At 42.1% G+C, this 24538-nt stretch overlaps 1 protein-coding gene across 4 annotated transcripts in view; it reads right to left on the minus strand.

The window, feature by feature from the left end:
• LOC124616777 (integrator complex subunit 14) overlaps positions 1-24538 on the minus strand; it is a 76224-nt gene that overhangs the window by 23354 nt on the left and 28332 nt on the right. For 2 of the 4 annotated variants that reach the window (XM_047145172.1, XM_047145175.1), the window contains exons 2-3: positions 13843-14035; positions 6560-6730 (exon numbers count right to left, since the gene is read on the minus strand). In XM_047145172.1, coding sequence (XP_047001128.1) covers positions 6560-6730; positions 13843-14004 — 333 coding nt within the window. In that variant the 5' untranslated portion in view covers positions 14005-14035. Of the gene's footprint in view, positions 1-6559; positions 6731-13842; positions 14036-18749; positions 18899-19039; positions 19122-24538 lie in introns of those variants that run through there. The other 2 variants (XM_047145171.1, XM_047145173.1) reach the window with 2 other exon arrangements.

A 24538-nucleotide genomic window follows, 5' to 3' on the forward strand; every position in this document is an offset into this window, starting at 1 on the left:
CGATCCCTTCTTCTAGTCAAGTTGTGCCACAAATTTCTCTTCTCCCCAATCCTATTCAATACCTCCTCATTAGTTATGTGATCTACCCACCTTATCTTCAGCATTCTTCTGTAGCACCACATTTCGAAAGCTTCTATTCTCTTCCTGTCCAAACTGGTTATCGTCCATGTTTCACTTCCATACATGGCTACACTCCATACAAATACTTTCAGAAACGACATCCTGACACTTAAATCTATACTCGATGTCAACAAATTTCTCTTCTTCAGAAACGATTTCCTTGCCATTGCGAGTCTACATTTTATATCCTCTCTACTTCGACCATCATCAGTTATTTTACTCCCTAAATAGCAAAACTCCTTTACTACTTTAAGTGTCTCATTTCCTAATCTAATCCCCTCAGCATCACCCGATTTAATTTGACTACATTCCATTATCCTCGTTTTGCTTTTGTTGATGTTCATCTTATACCCTCCTTTCAAGACACTGTCCATTCCGTTCAACTGCTCTTCCAAGTCCTTTGCTGTCTCTGACAGAATTACAATGTCATCGGCGAACCTCAAAGTTTTTATTTCTTCTCCATGGATTTTAATATACCTACTCCGAATTTTTCTTTTGTTTCCTTTACTGCTTGCTCAATATACAGATTGAATAACATCGGGGAGAGGCTACAACCCTGTCTCACTCCTTTCCCAACCACTGCTTCCCTTTCATGCCCCTCGACTCTTATAACTGCCATCTGGTTTCTGTACAAATTGTAAATAGCCTTTCGCTCCCTGTATTTTACCCCTGCCACCTTCAGAATTTGGAAGAGAGTATTCCATTCAACATTATCAAAAGCTTTCTCCAAGTCTACAAATGGTAGAAACGTAGGTTTGCCTTTTCTTAATCTTTCTTCTAAGATAAGTCGTAAGGTTAGTATTGCCTCACGTGTTCCAACATTTCTATGGAATCCAAACTGATCTTCCCCGAGGTCCGCTTCTACCAGTTTTTCCAATCGTCTGTAAAGAATTCGCGTTAGTATTTTGCAGCTGTGACTTATTAAACTGATAGTTCGGTAATTTTCACATCTGTCAACACCTGCTTTCTTTGGGATTGGAATTATTATATTCTTCTTGAAGTCTGTGGGTATTTCGCCTGTCTCATAGATCTTGCTCACCAGATGGTAGAGTTTTGTCATGACTGGCTCTCCCAAGGTCATCAGTAGTTCTAATGGAATGTTGTCTACTCCCGAGGCCTTGTTTCGACTCAGGTCTTTCAGTGCTCTGTCAAACTCTTCACGCAGTATCTTATCTCCCATTTCATCTTCATCTACATCCTCGTCCATTTCCATAATATTGTCCTCAAGTAAATCGCCCTTGTATAAACCCTCTATATACTCCTTCCACCTTTCTGCCTTCCCTTCTTTGCTTAGAACTGGGTTGCCATCTGAGCTCTTGATACTCATACAAGTGGTTCTCTTCTCTCCAAAGGTCTCTTTAATTTTCCTGTAGGCAGTATCTATCTTACCCCTAGTGAGACAAGCCTCTACATCCTTACATTTGTCCTCTAGCCATCCCTGCTTAGCCATTTTGCACTTCCTGTCGCTATCATTTTTGAGATGTTTGTACTCCTTTTTGCCTGCTTCATTTACTGCATTTTTATATTTTCTCCTTTCATCAATTAAATTCAATATTTCTTCTGTTACCCAAGGATTTCTATTAGCCTTCGTATTTTTACCTACTTGATCCTCTGCTGCCTTCACTACTTCATCCCTCAGAGCTACCCATTCTTCTTCTACTGTATTTCTTTCCCCCATTCCTGTCAGTTGTTCCCTTATGCTCTCCCTGAAACTCTGTACAACCTCTGGTTCTTTCAGTTTATCCAGGTCCCATCTCCTTAAATGCCCGCCTTTTTGCCGTTTCTTCAGTTTCAATCCGCAGTTCATAACCAATAGATTGTGGTCAGAATCCACATCTGCCCCTGGAAATGTCTTACAACTTAAAACCTGGTTCCTAAATCTCTGTCTTACCATTATGTAGTCTATCTGATAGCTTTTAGTATCTCCAGGATTCTTTCAGGTATACAACCTTCTTTCATGATTCTTGAACCAAGTGTTAGCTATGATTAAGTTATGCTCTGTGCGAAATTCTACAAGGCGGCTTCCTCTTTCATTTCTTCCCCCCAATCCATATTCACCTAATATGTTTCCTTCTCTCCCTTTTCCTACTGACGAATTCCAGTCACCCATGACTATTAAATTTTCGTCTCCCTTCACTACCTGAATAATTTCTTTTATCTCGTCATACATTTAATTAATTTCTTCATCATCTGCAGAGCTAGTTGGCATATAAACCTGTACTACTGTAGTAGGCATGGGCTTTGTGTCTATATTGGCCACAATAATGCGTTCACTATGCTGTTTGTAGTAGCTAACCTGCACTCCTATTTTTTTTATTCATTATTAAACCTACTCCTGTATTACCCCTATAGAAAGAAGGATCCTATATTGTATGATTATATGATAGCGGAACAAACACTGGTAGCAGTTACTTCTGTAAAATATCTGGGAGTATGCGTACGGAACGATTTGAAGTGGAATGATCATATAAAACTAATTGTTGGTAAGGCGGGTACCAGGTTGAGATTCATTGGGAGAGTGCTTAGAAAATGTAGTCCATCAACAAAGGAGGTGGCTTACAAAACACTCGTTCGACCTATACTTGAGTATTGCTCATCAGTGTGGGATCCGTACCAGGTCGGGTTGACGGAGGAGGTAGAGAAGATCCAAAGAAGAGCGGCACGTTTCGTTACTGGGTTATTTGGTAACCGTGATAGCGTTACGGAGATGTTTAATAAACTCAAGTGGCAGACTCTGCAAGACAGGCGCTCTGCATCGCGGTGTAGCTTGCTCGCCAGGTTTCGAGAGGGTGCGTTTCTGGATGAGGTATCGAATATATTGCTTCCCCCTACTTATACTTCCCGAGGAGATCACGAATGTAAAATTAGAGAGATTAGAGCGCGCACGGAGGCTTTCAGACAGTCGTTCTTCCCGCGAACCATACGCGACTGGAACAGGAAAGGGAGGTAATGACAGTGGCACGTAAAGTGCCCTCCGCCACACACCGTTGGGTGGCTTGCGGAGTATCAATGTAGATGTAGATGTAGATGTATTTGATTTTGTATTTATAACCCTGTAATCACCTGACCAAAAGTCTTGTTCCTCCTGCCACCGAACTTCACTAATTCCCACTATATCTAACTTTAACCTATCCATTTCCCTTTTTAAATTTTCTAACCTACCTGCCCGATTAAGGGATCTGACATTCCACGCTCCGATCCGTAGAATGCCAGTTTTCTTTATCCTGATAACGACGTCCTCTTGAGTAGTCCCCACCCGGAGATCTGAATGGGGGACTGTTTTACCTCCGGAATATTTTACCCAAGAGGACGCCATCATCATTTAATCATACAGTAAAGCTGCATGTCCTCAGGAAAAATTACGGCTGTAGTTTCCCCTTGCTTTCAGCCGTTCGCAGTATCAGCACAGCAAGGCCGTTTTGGTTAATGTTACAAGGCCAGATCAGTCAATCATCCAGACTGTTGCCCCTGCAACTACTGAAAAGGCTGCTGCCCCTCTTCAGGAACCACATGTTTGTCTGGCCGCTCAACAGATACCCCTCCGTTGTGGTTGCACCTACGGTACGGCCATCTGTATCGCTGAGGCACGCAAGCCTCCCCACCAACGGCAAGGTCCATGGTTCATGGGGGGGGGGGGGGTGTTATACATACCATTGCAGATTATTATTGCATTTGACTTGGTGTTGACTCGTTTATGAGTGGTATGCATTTTTGATCGATCTGAAGTACTGCTTTTCTGCCAGTGTTGATGGTTGTAATAACCAAAACTGGTAAAGAATAAAGTTGAATGTTTACAGCTGATGGCTATAAAAATTCTTTTCGTCAAACCACAATAGTGTCCAGCAGAAATTAGTGGGACCCATTACAGGACCCAGTCCAAGCATTAATTTATTCCAATTATAAGAACTGCTTTAAATAATTGAACCATACTTTAATGTACAACACAAAAATCTTAATCTTCCATCATAGTAACATAAAATGCACAGCTTTTTCAATTTAATTGTGGACTAACCCATGCCAACTTGGCCAAACAAGTCAATCTGACAATGTCAACAAAAACCAGTCAAACATAAGATTTGCAACACATATATTTTCTACGCCACAAACCCTAAACAATGAAAATATGTTCTGCAACCTCCAGAATACTGTGTGGTCAGGTGAAACATAAAACAAACACCAGTCACAACAATACCTAAAATATTTCATTTGAAAGTGTACAACGTTAAACTTGAGATTTTACACATTGTGTCTTAGAATTTCTGAATGTGTTACCTTCTCTTACTAAAATTAATTACTTTTAGGGAATCTTAACTACATCTAGATTTACAACTCATTCTACCAACAACTACAACTATCTGATAGGTACTTAGGTTATGAAGTTTTGTTTTTCAATATTATGAGGAGAAAAGTGGAAAGGAAGAGAAATAAAAAGACTGGGTGTGGTGGTTGAATGACGGCTGTGTAGTGTTGGAATGGGAACAGAGAAGGGGCTAGACAGTAACTAACTAACAGTAAATAATGAAGGTTGTGGCCACGAGGGTTACAGGAACATAGAAGGTATTGCAAGGAAAGTTCCACCTGCACAACTCAGGAAAGCTGGTGTTGGTGGGAAGGATCCACATGGCACAGACTACGAAGCAGTCATTGAAATGAAGGATATCAATGTCTGCCAGCGTGTTCAGCAACAGGATGGTCCAATTGTTTCTTGGCCACAGTTTGTCGGTGGCCATCAATGCAGACAGACAGTTTGTTGGTTGTCATGGCTACACAGCACAGAGGCTGCAGCTTAGCTTGTAGACGACATGAGTGGTTTCACAGGTAGCCCTGCCTTTGATGGGATAAGCGATGTTAGTGACCAGACTGAAGTAGGTGGTGGTGGGAGGATGTATGGGACAGATTTTGCATCTAGGTCCATTACAAGGGTATGAGCCATGAGGTAAGGGATAGGGAGCAGGGGTTGTGTAAGGATGGACAAATATATTGTCTACGTTCGGTGGACAGCAAAATACCATTGTGAGAGGGGTGGGAAGGATAGTGGGGAGGAAATTTCTCATTTCAGGGCATGACGAGAGGCAATCAAAACCCTGGCAGAGAATGTAATTCAGTTGCTCCAGTCCTAGGTGGTACTGTGTTACGAGGGGAAAGCTTCTCTGTGGCTGGATGGTGGGACTTCGGGAAGTGGTGCGAGACAGAAGATAAGGCAGCGAAATTTGTTTTTTTTACAAGGCTGGGAGGGTAATTTTCCTCCCAACCTTGTACAAAACCACATCTCCCATGCAACTGAATTACATTCTCTGTCAGGGTTTCGATTACCTCTCATCGTGTCCTGAAATGAGAAATTCTCTCCCCACTATCCTTCCCACCCCTCCCACAGTGGTATTCTGCCGTCCACTGAATCTACACAACATACTCATCCATCCTTACACAACCCCTGTTTCCAATCCCTTACATCATAATTCTTACCCCTGTAATAGACCTAGATGCAAGATCTGTCCCATACATCCTCCCACCACCACCTATTCCAGTCGTCACTAATATCACCTATCCCATCAAAGGCAGGGCTACCTGTGAATCAGTCATGTGGTCTACAAGCTAAGTTGCAAACAGTGTGCCGCATTCTATGTAGGCATGACAACCAATAAGCTGTCTGTCCGCATGAATGGCCACTGACAAACTGTGGTCAAGAAACAAGTGGACCACACTATTGCTGAACACACTGCCAATCATGATGTCCTCCATTTAAATGACTGCTTCACAGCCTGTGGCATGTGGATTCTTCCCAGTGACACCAGCTTTTCTGAACTGTGCAGGTGGGAACTTTCCCTGCAATACATCCTACATCCCTGTAACCCTCTGCCCTCAACCTTTGTTAATCACTGTCCTCACCCATCCAGCCCCTTCCCTGTTTCCATTTCAGCACTACACAGCCGTCATTACACCACCACATCGAGTCTTTTTATTATTTTTTTCTCTCTTTTTCCATTAAGTCCTCCCCCCCTCCCCATCTCTCCCCTACCCTCTGTCTAACCTGCAGCTTTTCACTGTCCACCACCCCCACCATAGTGTCCCTCCCCCTCCCCGCCCTTTACTTCTCCTTACCACTACCCAGTCACCACTCCCATCATGCACTGATGCTGCTGCTCGCAGTGTGGTTTCAGTTGCCTGAAACTGCAGTTTGTGTGTGTGTGTGTGTGTGTGTGTGTGTGTGTGTGTGTGTGTGTGTGTGTGTTGTTGACGACAAAGGCCTTAATGGACGAAAGCTTTAACTGTGAGAGTCTTTTTGTTGTACATAGCTGCAACTCAGCATCTCCACTATATGGTGAGTAGCAACTTTCCTTCTCATAGTATTGTTGCATTTCATCCTGGATTTTCTATTGTTTAAGTTTTGTTTTTCAGTATAATAATTATTTACAACATTCTGGCATACTGTTTTACTCACCTGGCAAGGTGTTGCACTTCCCCATTCACTCAATATAAGTCTATTTACTCCATGAAGAGCTGTTTCAACACATGTCTTATCAAATTCTTCTAGCTGCTGAAGCTTTGATTTTATTGTGTCAAAATCTCGTGTAAAAGGTGAAACAATTTCATAAAGTGATGAAAATGCAATCTGTACAAAGAAAGAATAACAAATTACAATGGTTATGTACTATGTAACATTAATGCACAAACTAAAGATAGTTACCAATAAGTACAAAAACTAATCACAAACAAATGTAGAGTAACTTTTGGGGGATTTCTGCACTTCTCAGATATATAAGTTTTGTTAACATGATAGCTACAGCAGATCCACTGAACATTTTAAGCTACATTTCGCTTTTGAGATTAAAAAAAGAGATGATTCTAGGTCTGACAATTGCAGCAGACAGTGAAGAACTTTACCCTGTATGGCCCAAAACATAAAAACATGAGGATTAGCAAAGTGCCATGCCGTCATTAGAAGAAATTCTTTGTGTAATACCCAAACAAATACCTGAACACATTTACAAACATCTATTATAATTGAAACTACTTGGCACATTAAAACTGTGTGCCGGACCAAGACTCGAACTCAGGAGCTTTGCCTTTCACGGGAAAGTGCTCTACTGCAGCTACTGTGCCATACTGGCAGAAATGAAACTGTGGGGATGGGTCGAGAGTCATGCTTGGGAGCTCAGATGGTAGAACACTTGCCCGCAAAAGGCAAAGGTCCCAAGTTTGAGTCTCGCTCCAGCACACGGTTTTAATTTGCCAGTAAGTTTCATATCAGCACACACTCCGCTGCAGTGTGAAAATCTCATTCTGGAAACATCCCTCAGGCTGTGGCTCAGCCATGTCTCCACAATATCCTTTCTTCCACGAGTGCTAATTCTGCAAGGTTTGCAGAAGAGCTTCTGGAAGTTTGGGAGGTAGGAGACGAGATAGAGCACTTGCCCGTGAAAGGCAAAGGCCCCGAGTTTGAATCTCAGTCTGGCACACAGTTTTAATCTGCCAGGAAGTTTCATATCAGTACACACTCCACTGCAGAGTGAAACTCTCATTCTGGAACTATTATTATTATTATTATTATTATCATTATTATTATTATTATTATTATTATTATTTACTAGACTCTTACAAGACCAGACTCTTAAATACACCCTCCTCCTCAACAACAACCAAATGGTAACAATTACAACTTATTTATTTATATTTATTTCATCTGACCATATTACTACCTTCAGACTCACTGTTACACGGGACCATCAATAATGAGGACGTTGATGAGGCATAAATATTCCCTACATCAGAGCTCTTGCAACACAAAAACTAATATGGAAGCTGAATAGGTAAAAGAATCCACTTTTCCTCAAAGAGAGCAGGAATTACTTGATGGCTTTCTAACTATCTGCCTGTATCAAACTTCTGAACATGATATATGAATCTGTTGAAGCTAGTAAAATGAAAATAAAATTTTTGAGCAGCTGACAAATAATTTTTACTTTGGTGAAAAGGATCCAGCAAGGGCTAACAATCTGAAAAAAAGAGGTACAGGCAATTCGCAAGCTCTTCCCTTGACACAGTGATTACTAAGAGTCATTCCAACACCTTCGATCAGATGTGAAGTGGATGGACCAATTAAAAAATGCAGGCTGGACGAAACGTGCTTTGTAACTTCCCCTCATATGATATGCCAACTGATGTTTGATCCCTCAAGTTAAGGAATTCAGTAATCTTATTATTTCCAAGCACATCAGGTAGTCTGTGGTGGACTGAAATAAAAACCATATTGCTACTGAGAAGATTCAAATCCTCACATCAATTGGTGGTTTATCTCCTATGCAAGGGCGGTGATATAACAATTCTGACACTTGAAGTTCGATGAGAAAGGCAGAATATGCTCCATCAAGTTGTTGGACCTGAGCAACTGTATAGTGGCCATTGTAATTCTATTCTACTGTAAATGGTGTGTGTGTGTGTGTGTGTGTGTGTGTGTGTGTGTGTGTTTGGGGTGGGAGGGAGGGAGGGAGGGAGAGGGAGAGGGAGAGGGAGAGGGAGAGGGAGAGGGAGAGGGAGAGAGAGAGAGAGTTGGAATCACTTTGCTGCCCTTACACAGACTGAATGGTTTCTGCATGGTAGCTAAAAGGCCTAAGCATCTTTCGTCCTGTGATGAGACATCTATGGAGGCCCAATGGAGTCATTAAAATCGGAATTGTCTCATTGGCTGATGTCTGATCATCTACTTCATTCTGGGCAAGGATCATGACAGGTCTATAAAATTTGAGGGATTGGACCAAGTTACACATCATGAAAACATGAAGGTTCACAGTGCTGGCCACATCTGTAGAAAACTTTTGCTGGCCAATGAATGTGATATCTTCCATGGGTGACACATAAATCCAGATTCAGAGCTAGGTGGAGTACTTGGGACTAATGATGGCCTTAACAAATCATGTCTAGTGCCAGTTATTTTGTGGCACACTATTATAATCATCATCATCATCATCATCATCATCATCATCATCATCCTGTAGTCTTCGTTCACTAACCTCTTCAGTTTCTCATAACTGTTTTCTATCCTTATACTATCCACCATCTGGTATCTTCTATGTCCTTTTCTTCTTCTTTTATTCACCATTCCTTCTACAGCATCCAACAGTAAACAACTTCTCTCATCCACTCTCCAAGCCAATTCTGTTACCTCTTCCTGATTACCTTTAAAATTTCTCTCCCTTCCCCCCACCCTCTCTTCTAAACACCACCCCAGTTCTCACTTTGTCTACCCATGTTATCCCATCCATCTTCCTCCTAAGCCCGATTTCAAATGCTTCTGTCCTCCTTTCTTCCTGTTTCCCCCCAGTGACCAAGTCTCAGCTCTGTGTAATGCCACATTTCATATAAAGCACTTCACTATTTCTTTCACAGGTCCCTGTCGATGCACCCACATAGAAGCCTCCTTCTCTTATTAAATGTCTCACTACCCTCGCAATTGTGCTTTCCTCTGCTGTCTCATTCCCAAGCTGTACTTGTATTTTTTGTTTTAGGTATAGATTCTTAATTAGCCTTCTATCCTTCCAATCGATTTCAATCTTAGAATGTCCATTAATTTAGTCAACTGTACTCTATCAAAGGCTTTCTTCAAGTCAATGAAAACAGTAAAAACTTTTCTTCTTCCTTCAATGTATCTCTCACCTACAATTCTCAACAGCCAAACTGCATCTCTTGTACCTTTACCTCTTCTAAATTCATGCTGTTCCTCTGCAATACCTTTATCCAGTCTATCATGAAGTCTTATACTCATCACTCTTGTTTTGTTGTGGTCTTCAGTCCTGAGACTGGTTTGATGCAGCTCTCCATGCTACCCTATCCTGTGCAAGTTTCTTCATCTCCCAGTACCTACTGCAACCTACATCCTTCTCAATCTGCTTAGTGTATTCATCTCTTGGTCTCCTTCTACGATTTTTACCCTCCACTGCCCTCCAATGCTAAATTTGTGATCCCTTGATGCCTCAGAACATGTCCTACCAACCGGTCCCTTCTTCTCGTCAAGATGTGCCACAAACTCCTCGTCTCCCCAATTCTATTCAATACCTCCTCATTAGTTATGTGATCTACCCATCATATCTTCAGCATTCTTCTGTAGCACCACATTTCGAAAGCTTCTATTCTCTTCTTGTCCAAACTATTTATCGTCCATGTTTCAGTTCCATACATGGCTACACTCCATACAAATACTTTCAGAAACGACTTCCTGACAATTAAAATCTATACTCGATGTTAACAAATTTCTTTTCTTCAGAAACGCTTTCCTTGCCATTGCCAGTCTACATTTTATATCCTCTCTACTTTGACCATCATCAGTTATTTTGCTCCCCAAATAGCAAAACTCCTTTACTACTTTAAGTGTCTCATTTCCTAATATAATTCCCTCAGCATCACCCGACTTAATTCGACTACATTCCATTATCCTCATTTTGCTTTTGTTGATGTTCATCTTATATCCTCTTTTCAAGACACTGTCCATTCCGTTCAACTGCTCTTCCAAGTCCTTTGCTCTCTCTGACAGAATTACAATGTCATCGGCGAACCTCAATGTTTTTATTTCTTCTCCATGGACTTTAATACCTACTCCAAATTATTCTTTTGTTTCCTTTACTGCTTGCTCAATATACAGAATGAATAACATCGGGGACAGGCTACAACCCTGTCTCACTCCTTTCCCAACCACTGCTTCCCTTTAATGCCCCTCGACTCTTATAACTGCCATCTGGTTTCTGTACAAATTGTAAATAGCCTTTCGCTCCCAGTATTTTACCCAAGCCACCTTTAGAATTTGAAAGAGAGTATTCCAGTCAACATTGTCAAAAGCTTTCTCTAAGTCTACAAATGCTAGAAATGTAGGTTTGCCTTTCCTTAATCTTTCTTCTAAGATAAGTCGTAAGCTCAGTATTGCCTCACGTGTTCCAATATTTCTATGGAATCCAAACTGATCTTCCCATTCTGTAAAGAATTCGTGTTCGTATTTTGCAGCAGTGACTTATTAAACTGATAGTTCGGTAATTTTCATATCTGTCAACACCTGCTTTCTTTGGGATCGGAATTATTATATTATTCTTGAAGTCTGTGGGTATTTCGCCTGTCTCATAGATCTTGCTCACCAGATGGTAGAGTTTTGTCAGGACTGGCTCTCCCAAGGCCGTCAGTAGTTCTAATGGAATGCTGTCTACTCCCGGGGCCTTGTTTCGACGCAGATCTTTCAGTGCTCTGTCAAACTCTTCACACAGTATCGTATCTCCCATTTCATCTTCATCTACATCCTCTTCCATTTCCATGCTATTGTCCTCAAGTACATCGTCCTTGTATAGATCCTCTATATACTCCTTCCACCTTTCTGCTCTCCCTTCTTTGCTTAGAACTGGGTTGCCATCTGAGCTCTTGATATTCATACAAGTGGTTCTCCTTTCTCCAAAGGTCTCTTTAATTTTCCTGTAGGCAGTATCTATCTTACCCCTAGTGAGATAAGCCTCCATATCCTTACATTTGTCCTGTAGCCATCCCTGCTTAGCCATTTTGCACTTCCTGTCGATATCATTTTCGAGACGTTTTGTATTCCTTTTTGCCTGCTTCATTTACTGCATTTTTATATATTCTCCTTTCATCAATTAAATTCAATATATCTTTTGTTTCCCAAGGGTTTCTCGCAACCCTCATATTTTTACCTACTTGCTCCTCTGCTGCCTTCACTGCTTCATCCCTCAGAGCTACCCATTCTTCTTCTACTGTATTTCTTTCCCCCATTGCTGTCAATTGTTTCCTTATGCTCTCCCTGAAACTCTGTGCATCCTCTGGTTTAGTCAGCTTATCCAGGCCCCATATCCTTAAATTCCCACCTTTTTGCAGTTTCTTCAGTTTTAATCTACAGTTCATAACCCATAGATTGTGGTCAGAGTCCACATTTGCCCCTGGAAATGTCTTACAATTTAAAACCTGGTTCCTAAATCTCTGTCTTACCATTATATAATCTATCTGATACCTTTTAGTATCTCCAGGATTCTTCCATGTATACAACCTTCTTTTATGATTCTTGAACCAAGTGTTAGCTATGATTAAGTTATGCTCTGTGCAAAATTCTACCAGGCGGCTTCTTCTTTCATTTCTTACTCCCAATCCATATTCACCTACATGTTATCTTCTCTCCCTTTTCCTACTCTCAAATTCCAGTCACCAATAACTATTAAATTTTTGTCCCCCTTCACTACCTGAATAATTTCTTTTATCTCATCATACATTTCATCAATTTCTTCTCATCATCTGCAGAGCTAGTTGGCATATAAACTTGTACTACTGTAATAGGCATGGGCTTCGTGTCTATCTTGGCCACAATAATGCGCTCACTATGCTGTTTGTAGTAGCTTACCCGCACTCCTATTTTTTTTATTCATTATTAAACCTACTCCTGCATTACCCCTATTTGATTTTGTATTTATAACCCTGTATTCACCTGACCAAAAGTCTTGTTCCTCCTGCCACTGAACTTCACAAATTCCCACTATATCTAACTTTAACCTATCCATTTCCCTTTTTAAATTTTCCAACCTACTTGCTCGATTAAGGGATCTGACATTCCACGCTCCAATCTGTAGAACACCAGTTTTCTTTCTCCTGATAATGACGTCCTCCTGAGTAGTCCCCGCCCGGAGATCCGAATGGGGGACTATTTTATCTCCGGAATATTTTACCCAAGAGGACGCCATCATCATTTAACCATACAGTAAAGCTGCATGCTCTCGGGAAAAATTACGGCTGTAGTTTCCCCTTGCTTTCAGCCATTCGCAATACCAGCACAGCAACGCCGTTTTGGTTATTGTTACAGAGCCAGATCAGTCAATCATCACTCTTAGTAGAACTATTCCTCCTTGAGAAATCAAACTTATGGTTCTAAAAATCCTCACTTTTATTGGCATTGCTTTTCTTCTCAATCGGTATCATCACTGTGAAGAGAAATTTATCAGGCCATCCACCTTTTTCATATATCTTATTACAAGGCTAAATTAACTCATTCATACCACTACCCCCAAGGTTCTTAAACAACTCTGCTGGTAATCCATTCTTTCCACTTCATCTCTCTTAAGTCCTTTCTACTTCTCTTCTTAAGATACAGCATCCTTTGCCCGCTTGTATCATAAGAAAAGTACAAAGACAGAACAGAAGCATGGAGTCATCTCTACATTTTGGCAGACAATGTTGAAAGAAAGAAATCAATAAATTAAAGCTTAAAGCTTACTAAGAAATTTATAGTGATCTCAATGTTTGTGTAGTGTCAACAGCTATTAGCTGCTTAACACACTTTGATGTCCATTTGATGCAATGGATCATGATGAGCAGTTTATTAGTTGGAATGATGTGAACTGTTTGAACATGAAACCTAACATCACTTCCAACAACCTTATATGATATGGAACTTATAATCCTTAAGCATTAAGATTTAGTCCAATTATCTTCCATTGGATAACATGAAAACCAACAGAACAATTATTCCTCTACAGACACACTCTTCAAATATGCTTCAGAACAAAGGCAGAAATAAAGAATTAACAACTGGGAACTTTAAAACAACTTATATTATGTAAATCATACAGCACTGTTTCAAAACTGCCTTATGCACTGATTTTAATAAGCAACTTACAAAAGTAAATGCATAACAATATATACTTAAATGCCATGCAAAAATGAATTGTCAATACTTCTGTTCATAATTCTTACCAATGCTACAAATTCAAGTTTACTATGGACAGCTAGGTAGTCCAATAATGTGTTTATTCCATGAATTGCGAGGTTATGTCTGGTATATACTTCACCACTCTCAGGCAAAGCAACAGGTCTTGTCATCGACAATGACACATCAACAACTATTACCGTTGGCATCTTTGCACTGACTGTCAATCATTGGGGCTACCTAAGCAATCAGGAAAACAGTTACATAAATTATAAAAGACAATTGGGGGTGGTTAAATGTAAAATATAATACACATGAAATCATTTAAAGTGGCTTTGGAAAATAGCAGTAGACATTTACAGTCAAAATTATGATAGGCCTATATGATAAATAGAAATGTATATTACACATAACAGTTTTCTTCTTCTTGATAAAGAAGGCTGATTGAGAATAATGTGAGATGAGCATGTTAATCTGAGATGTACATATAATAAATAAGGATTCTTGTTTTATGGCCATTAAGCCGGGGTCCAAGGCAAGTTTCTGTGGCAAAAGTTTCATCTCATAATGTTAGAGACATCACTAAGGCTATACAGATTCAAACAACGGTTTCAAACTGAAATAAGCTAAGCTGATAATGTCTGCACAGTAAGAACAGCATTTAACATTCTGGGGAGAATATGGTCATTAGAAATGAGCACAAAATTGAATGGCACAAGAATTAGGGAGGAAAAGACAGTATCCTCGAAGGAACTAGCCCAGCATTCGTCTTAGTGATTCAGGAGAGAGACACAAATCTGAATGGATAAACAGGGATGTGAATCCTACTCTTCCCAAATTGTAGTACAGTGACTTAATCCCAAAAGGCAGTACAGTACCTTAACCATCACAACCTTACATAATTTGTACGGAATATGAATCTCCAAATATACAGAGGGTGGATGAAAAATTGAAACAGTGTGAGAAATGCATGCTGGGACATAAATGCAGAATGCAGTGGAAGACTCTGCAGGAGAGATGCTCAGTAGCTCGTTACGGGCTTTTGTTGAAGTTTCGAGAACATACCTTCACCGGGAAATCAAGCAGTATATTGCTCCCTCCTACGTATATCTTGCGAGGAGACCATGAGGATAAAATCAGAGAGATTAGAGCCCACACAGAGGCATACTGACAATCCTTCTTTCCACGAACAATACGAGACTGGAATAGAAGGGAGAACCGAAAGAGGTACTCAAGGTACCCTCCGCCACACACCATCAGGTGGCTTGTGGAGTATGGATGTAGATGTAGATGCTACCCAAACCTGCAGGTCGTGCCTTATATTTTACCACAAACAGCACCTGTACTATGTCCTCAACATGTTACAAGAGGCAGTCATAGTCAGAACAGTGTTCTGTGTAGTTATGAGTGCATTATAATGGAGAAAAGGAAATTCAAACACAGTTGGTTCTTGTATTGCACATTCGTCTCTAACCAAGGGAGCCGAAGTGTTTGGTGTTTCACAAAGCATTGTATCTAATATTCATACCACATACAAGTGGAATGGAAAAACACCATCTGCTAAGCCACAATATGGACAAAAGTGTGTGTGTGTGTGTGTGTGTGTGTGTGTGTGTGTGTGTGTGTGTGTGTGTGTGATGGACAATCACTGAAGAGGATTGTGATGAAAAATAAGAACAGGATTGCTGCAATGGTCACTGAATCTACACACCTCATATTACTGTAAAACAAGCAATGGAAATATAATGGAGAAAAGGCTCTTTCAAATTAAAAAAAATGTTGCTGTAGTAAATAATTAAAAAAACAGAAAGAAATTATAATCAAGCTCTTAACAGTAGCAGGGAAATGAAGGAAAGAGAAACATTGGTATTTAACATTCTGTCCACTACAAAATCATTAGAGGTAGAATTTGAGCCTCAAACTGATCAAGAATGAGAAAGGAAACTGACCATGCGATTTTTTAAAGGAACCATTCTGGGAATTTACAGAAACTACTGATCACACAAAACAGGATGACTAGCCACGGATTTGTGTCCTGATCCTCCCATAAGAGAGCATCGCAAGTGGTAATGATAAACATCAATGGCCATAATTTTACATAATAGTCTGCAAACCACTACAAAGTGAATGGCAGAAGTTACTCACAATAATACCCCAAATTAGGGGTTCTTCTCATTTCAATAACGTATGAAATGCAGGAAAGATGACTATGAGTGCTGTAAATAGTTTAATCTTACCATCACAAACCCCAGAGAGATGATTGGTAGGAAGCTGAAAATATCTCTAGATTCTTCACTTAAAACTAATTCTTGAAACTTCTTAAGTTCGGTTTCCCAAGATAATTGGTGTCTATCTTCAAGGGTCTGTCAATTCAGATTTTTCGACATTTCTGGGACACTCTCTCTTGAGTCATACAACCCTGTGACCATTCACACCATATTTCTTTGTGCACGCTCAGTATCTCCTGTTATTATTTGTTGTGCGTGCCTTACATTTGAGTAATGTTCTATAATGGGATGCACAAGTGATTTGTATGCCGTTCACTTTACAGACCAACTGCAATTTCTCAGTATCCTGCCAATGGACTAAGTACTGCCACCTGTATTATCTACAGCTGAGCCTCAGTGACTGTCCCATTTCATATTCCTAAAAATTGTTACAGTCAGATATTTGTAGGAGCTGACCGAGTCCAACTGTAGCTCACTGATGTTGCTCTCGTATGATACTTTTCTGCATTTAGTGAAGTGCACAATTTTGCATTTCTGAATGATTAAAACAAGTTGCCAATCTTTGCACCATATAGAAATCCTCAACGGGAGTAAAATTTTGTTTGATACTCCATATAATCATACTTTTGTTAATAAACTTCGCTCTGGTATTGAGTTAAATTTTTTTTTCAGAAGTCACGATATACCACATCCAGCAGATTGACTTGATCCTTGCTTTTACAAATGTCACGTGAGAAAAGCCCAAGTTAGATTTTCCATGAGCGACATTATCAGACACTGTGCTAGTTGGCATGGAGGAGGTCATTCTATTTGAGATGCCTCACTATGTTGACCTGTAAACATGTTCTAGGATTAGGATTATTCAACAGATGGATGCCAATGAAAGAGTGTGGTAATTTTGTGGATCACTTCCGCTACACTTTTTGCATACAGGTGTGACCTGTACTTTTTTCCAATTACTGGGCACAGTCTTTAGTTTGAGGGAGTACCAGGAAAAAGCAATCTGAAGGATCAGATAAAGTTACTACATAGAAATGTATGTTACTGAAACTTCAAATTCTGGCTTTTTAAATGCATACATTCTAATCATCAGTATGAAGCTCCATGAACATAAAGGAGGAAGAGGAAGAAGAAGAAGAAGAAGGGAGATGCTGTAACAAGTGAGTGGACACTCTTGTAAATGCACAAACCACTTAAATGCATTAAAAATATTCTGCCAGGACAAAGTCACAACTGATAAATTGCTCACTGTAGATTTAAATGAAATCTAGAAAACACACAATAAAACTGTAAAAAGAAAATGATGTGATAATGTTTTTATCAGATAGGTATAAAAATGAAAGATTTGAGGTGATCATATTTTCTTGACAGATTTACAAGTCTACTTTTCACAAAACTGGTTGGTTATCATAAAAAACGTGTCAGTAGTTTGGAAAAGATTATTTTAGATGCTGCACACAACAAAGCTAACTTAAAGAAATCTTGAATATATTTATTGAGAAAGTGTTTTTATTATGTTTTAAGACTTGACCAATAACTGGTTGCTTTGTTGTTAGGTCAGCAATACTTCAGCAATGCAATAATAGTTTATTCACATGCTACGTATGCTCAGTAATTTTATTTCTTTTACAGCACTGAAATTAAATTACAGTTAATAAAATGTTCCGAGCTATTACGCCATGGTTGAATGGATTTCACCTTGGGCTCTTAAGGTGAAATTCATTTGACCACGGCATAACAGCCCGGAACATTTTATTAATTGTAGCTCTTCCGGACATGAAAGTTTACATTTTACAGCATGGAAGTTGTTTTTACCTATTTATTGATCTCTCTCTCTCCCCCCCCCCCCCCCCTCCACACACACACACACACACACACACACACACACACAGACACACACACACACACACACACAAAATTGCAGCTCTTTTATATTTCTTAGAGTAGGAAAATCATCAATTGTACTTGTGACATACGGATTTGGCTTAAAACCTGCAGCATTTATAATGTGACCAAGATACACAGTTTGCAACTTTGGGATTGAGTATTTCTCTAATTTCAAGCTCAAATTCGCAAACTGTGGACAAGACAGAACGTCTGTTCCTCAACTGACAGAGAAAAACAATGATGTCATCAAGATACCTGAGACACACATTGTACAAATCAGTAAACCGCTAAAATGTAGTGGAAGAATTCCTTAGCCCAAAAGGCAATCTGAGACATTCACACAACCTGCACAGCATCAAGAAAACCATTTTGGCTCTATCCTAAGCTCATATATAAGGTGAAAAAATGCTTGTAATTCCCTAAGCAGTTGCCCACCTTGTCTAGTCGTAGCATCGCATAAATATCTGGCATGATAACTTTGTTTCCTCTCGCATGTAGACATATAAGCAATAGGTATTTTCACCTCTGATTCTCTATGTACGTAAAATGACAATGGTCTGCGCCCAAAGGATAGAAGGAGGCCAGATTATGCCCCTGTTTAACTGCTGCTTTATATTTTCCCTTCTATCGGCTATAGATGGTATAGCATTCTGAGCTACTGGCTGTGTCTCTCCAGTCAGGATTTTGTGTTGTGTCAAGTAAGTGGCAGGAAAATTCCGTCTTTCCTTGAACAACCATGTGAATCACTCCAATACCAGTTATAACACATTTAAATTCAACAAATGCAACAGTCTTTCTTTTTACTGAATGTATACTAAGTGACAGTACACGATCTTTACCAGTCAGAGGATAATGTTGCCCTGCACAATCAAGTCTGCCACCTTGGAAAATCCTTGAATACAGACTGGAAGATATCATTTTAATGGAAGCTTGGGGCGGAAGCAGAACTGACTCTCTGTCCTTAGGCTGAATATCTCTTTCCCAGAAGTGTTTCCATTATTTGTCTAAAAGTTCTCACAATTTGTGGGTTTATACTCGCTTTAAGATTACACTGTGATTGACAGACTGCAAGAGTAGGGCAGTACTGCCGGCCTGCAGCCAGCTATGTTTCACAAGGTGCTGCATGTACCTACAGAATAAGCATCACAGCAAGCATGTGGTACTCCAAAGAACTACAATTGGATGGCGGCAGGCCCCTACCACTCAACTCACTGAAACATCAAACACAAAGTAATTTAGTATCAACTGCCAAGATGCAGGATAAGAAAAGTATAAATTTTATTGTTTAACAGCATTTGAACCAATTATAGATGGTTATGTTCTAATGAAGGATGCTGTGGACCCTGCAAATAAATCGTTGCTTATTAATTACAAAATAATGTATCTTTATTGCATACAGTATTCATGTTACCTACTTCCAGCATGAATTCATCTTCCGCCACAGCTATGCAGACTGAGCTTTAGGTCAGACTGTCAGATATGTTAATGAAGAGACAAACACACACACACACACACACACACACACACACACACACACACACACACACACACACGCTAATAAAGTTGGATTTGTGAGTTGTAACAATCCCACTCAGTTAAATTTCATGCTGTGCCAGCCACCTTTAGAAGGACTACCAAGCTAGTAAATTGATGAGAAAACACAAGAATCTAACTGTACAGTCAGCAAGTCACTGTAAATCTAATATATTTTCAGTCAATTATAGGGTTTGTGATGTTCATACCTTACAAAAATATATGTCACCTTGCCAATTTGTCACTTTAACATCCAGCTTCATTATCAAATTTAAGCTGTCAACACAAAATTCAACACTGAGTACATCATCATGACAAAGGTTATATTGAAATTGTGTCTCCATGGGCAATTCACCAAATAACACCAACATGGTTTGCTTATAAAAATACTGCTCATAAATTAAACAGTTCGCTTTCACTTACATGCAGAATCTACAATCAAAAACACTTTCTGTTGTGACAGTGCCACGACATTCAACAGTGCCGCCACAACAGTATGCGCAAACGGCGATATAGAGGCGCTCTGCAACTCGGCTGAGCGGGGGAGCGCCACCTAGCTACGAACGGCACCGGCCGCATGTCACGGCACGGCAGTCGAATAAGAGATACTGAGTTGTTATCATGTAACGAGCTATTGTTTCTAAGTGAGTGTGTTTGAATATCCACGCAATTATTGGTGATTAAAGGTTATAACACTTTTTGGCGACGAGGTCAGATATCTTCTCTGCGTTGTGGATTTGTGTGTTCGTGACGGGGCAGACATGTAACAGCTTATGCAAGAGTTCATTGAACAACAAACACAGCTGACGGCTGCTATTCAGGTGTTGTCGACGTCGCTTACTCATCGTCTGTCTTCCTCTTCTCTGCCTCCATTCCCTCCTTACGACGAGGCCGCTGAAGATTGGGAGGATTATGAGAAGCGTTTGCGGCAACACTTCTTGGCTTTCGGCGTTGTCGACGGTCCTATGTGTAAGTCGTTATTTCTATCTTGGATTTCTCCACTGATCTATCAGCTGCTATCTCAGTTAGCCCCTCTGCGGGAACCTGCCTCTCTGTCCTTCCAAGAAATGTGAGACTTATTGTCTAACTATTACCAGAAAAACACCCACGTCGTTGCCGCCCGCGTGGCGTTCTACCGGTGTCGTAAACAGCCCCATCAATCTTACCGGGTTTGGGCGGCGGAACTACACGGTCTGAGTAGGAAATGTCAGTTTGTCACGGACACTCATCATGAGTCTTACGCTGATTCAATGGTTAGGGATGCTATTCTACGGCTTGCTCCTGATAAAGAAGTTCGGCAACGTGCCCTACAACTGCCAAACCCGTCGTTGTCGAAAGTTCTAAGCACTGCTCAATCCTTTGAAGTGTCTCACGCTACTGGCGCACAAATAGACGCATGGTGTGATGTAGGTGCTGTACAGTCAACTTTCGACACGGACAATTTGCCTGTTTCACAGGAGAACGAAGATGTGGCGGCGGTTCACTCGCGTAAACAACATCGCGTTGGGCCGCAACGCTCGCAGCGAAAACAGCAACCACAGAAGCAGGTTCGTTCCGCACTTCCTTCTTGTCCACGTTGTTTCGTACAGCATGACAGGGCCGTGTGTCCAAAACGTTGAGCCACGTGTAATGCATGTAGGAAAAAAGGCCACATTGCTTCTGTGTGTCAGTCCCCTAAAGTTCCTGTCGACGAGAACGAGGCATCGGACATGGATGTTAACTGTGTGCTTTCTCAAACAAATAAGACGTTTGTTACTGTTCGTGTTCTGGATAAAGACATTCGCATGCAAGTGGACACTGGCTCTGCAGTGACTCTCATTAATTCTTGCACGTATTTGGAGTTGGGCTCCCCTCCCTTGTCTCCAGTTACGAGAAATCTGAGAACTTATAATAAACAGACAATTCCTATCATTGGCCAGTGTGATGCTTCCACTGCCTACAAGTCTGTTGTTAGGCCCCTCGCGTTTTATGTGGTGGATCATGCGGGCACTGAAAACCTGTTCGGTTATGATGCTTTCCAGTTGTTCGGGTTCTCCATTGATGATGATGTGCACCTCATACCTGAGGATATTCCGTATCAACAGCTGGATGGATTGTGTTCTGAATTTTCGTCTGTGTTCTCTGCTGGTCTGGGTCATGCCAAGGATTTTGAAGCCCACATTACTCTTAAACCTACAGCTCGCCCTAAGTTTTTCCGGGCACGCCCTATTCCGGTGGTGTTGCGTGAACCTGTCAAGGCTGAGATAGACAGGTTAACAGCTTCAGGGATTCTCCTTCCTGTTACCTCCAGGGAATGGGCATCGCCAATCATGGTGGTTTCTAAACCAAACGGGAGTCTGCGATTGTGTGGCGATTTTAAAGCTACTGTCAACGCTCAGAGCCTCATTGACACTTATCCTCTTCCCCGTCCTGAGGAGTTATTTACCAAGCTCGCTGGGGGCCAGTTCTTTTCCAAACTTGACTTATCGGAGGCGTACCATCAGTTGCCGTTGGATGCTTCTTCCAAGGAATTTTTCATCATCAACACTCCTTGTGGGTTGTATCAGTACCAGCGGTTACCATTTGGCGTCGCTAGCGCGCCGGCCATTTTTCAGCGGTTTTTGGAACAGCTCACGGCTTCCGTTCCCGGCTGGATAAACTATCTGGATGACATTGTTGTCACGGGGGCCTCCGCTGAGGAGCACCTTCGCAATTTGCATTCACTGTTTCGGGTTTTGCATTCGGCTGGGTTGAGGTGCAATCTGGACAAGTCACAGTTCTTCCAACCCTCGATTGTGTATCTTGGTTTCCACTTGTCCCGTGAGGGTATACGTCCTCTACGTCAGCACGTTGCGGCCATTAACGCTCTACCCCGGCCATCTACGGTCAAAGAACTTCAGGCGTTTCTAGGCAAGATTGCTTATTATCACAAATTCATTCCATCCGCGGCGGCAGTAGCTCATCCTCTGCATCAGCTATTAGGCAAACACGTCCCTTTCTGTTGGTCCGACGAGTGTGAGCAGGCTTTTGTCCGCCTGAAGGCTCATTTGCAGTCGGCGCCTTGTCTTGCCACATTCCGTCCGGGTCAGCACTTGGTTCTGGCGACTGACGCGTCACAGTATGGCCTAGGGGCTGTTCTCACCCATCGGTATGAGGATGGGTCGGAACGACTCATCGCCTATGCTTCCAAGACCCTCAACGATGCGCAACGGCATTACTCTCAAATCGAAAAGGATGCGCTCGCTATCATTTATGCTCTAAAAAAAAAGTTCAGCGTTTTTTTGTATGGTTCTAAGTTTCACCTCATCACCGACAACAAGCCTCTGGTCTCTCTGTTCAGCCCATCGGTGTCGCTTCCGGATAAGGCAGCTCACCGCCTGCAACGTTGGGCCTTATACTTGTCTCGTTTTCACTATGAGATTCACTATCGCCCCACGGCCCAGCACGCCAACGCTGATGCATTGTCGCGATTGCCGGTGGGCCCCGACCCGGTTTTCGATCGTGATGAACTACTCTGTTTCCACATTGATGAGGAAGAACAACGTGCGGTCGAGGGTTTTCCACTTACAGGTTTGCAGGTCGCGTCGGCTACTGCGCGGGACTCGGTCCTGTGTCAGGTGCTCGGTTTTGCTCAACAGGGATGGCCGGACAGGAGCAAGGGCCGGGCATCGGTTCCCCTTCGCAACTACCATGCCTTGCGCCTTCATCTGTCTGTTCATGATGGTGTTGTTCTTCTGGCCACGAATGATGCATCTCCACGGGTTGTGGTGCCAGCCTCTCTTTGCAAAGATGTTCTCAAACTGTTGCATGAAGTCCATTGGTGTATTTCTCGGACTAAGTCCCTGGCCCACAGGCAAGTTTATTGGCCCGGTATTGATTCGGACATCGCCCACATGGTTGCTGCGTGTGGTCAGTGTGCTCAACAACTGGCTGCACCTTGTACAATGCCCTCTCCGTGGCCTGATTCGGCGCAGCCATGGGAACGGGTGCACACTGACTTTGCCGGCCCCTTCCTCGGTACTTATTGGCTACTGTTGATAGATGCCTTCTCGAAGTTTCTGTTTGTTGTTCGATGTTCGTCACCCACCACTGCGGCGACGACGCTGGCTTTGTCCAAAATCTTTGCGCTAGAAGGTCTTCCATCCATGATCGTCACGGACAATGGCCCTCAGTTCTCTTCGCAGGCCTTCCGGGATTTTTGTACTGGACAAGGGATTCATCATGTTACAGCACCGCCCTTCCATCCGCAATCGAATGGGGAGGTCGAGCACCTTGTCCGCACTGTCAAAAGCCAGATGAAAAAATTCCTAAGTGATTTTTCCACAGATGATGCTCTGCTACAATTTCTGAGTTCTTATCGCTTCACGCCTCTGGGTGATCGCAGCCCTGCTGAACTCTTGCATGGCCACCAACCACGCACTCTACTGCACCTGCTTCACCCTGTCAGGCCTTGTGCTGTGTCCCCTAGTGCGGGAAAATACTCGGTGGGCACCGAAGTGTGGGCAAGAGGGTATGGATCTCGCCCTAAATGGATTCCAGGGGTGGTCAAGGCTCTTCGCGGCCGCCGGCTTTGTGAAATACGTACAGACGACGGCATGGTTGTTTGCCATTACGACCAGATGCACCCACAAGTGGTGGCCACGCCGGTGCCACCGCCCCTTCCTTTGCCTACACCAGCCCGAGAAGCCAGTCCTGTCACTGCTGCCAATCTACCGTACGTGTTGATGCAGCCGACGTCGCTACCGCTTCCGAGTACGCCGGAACCGGTCCCAGTCGCGACGCCGCCTTCTCCGGGACCCATCTCGCTGGAGCACACCCCCAGGTTTTCACCCATCATCTCGTCCAGGAGGCACGTTCCACGCACGAGCTTCCGTCCTGGACATTTTCGACCATACTCTCGTGTCTCTCCGCGGGATCTTCTCGGGGCCTCACAAGAGGCCATGGATGTCTCCACACTGTCCATGTCTCCAAGGAAGTGAGTGTTTTTTTTGTTTTGTTTTGTTTTTTTCAAGGGGGGAAAAGTCTTGTGACAGTGCCACGACATTTAACAGTGCCGCCACGACAGTACGCGCATACGGCGATAGAGGCGCTCCGAAACTTGGCTGAGCGTGGGAGC

This window comes from Schistocerca americana, chromosome 5, assembly GCF_021461395.2.
Source record: "Schistocerca americana isolate TAMUIC-IGC-003095 chromosome 5, iqSchAmer2.1, whole genome shotgun sequence".
Taxonomy (NCBI): Eukaryota; Metazoa; Arthropoda; class Insecta; order Orthoptera; family Acrididae; genus Schistocerca; species Schistocerca americana.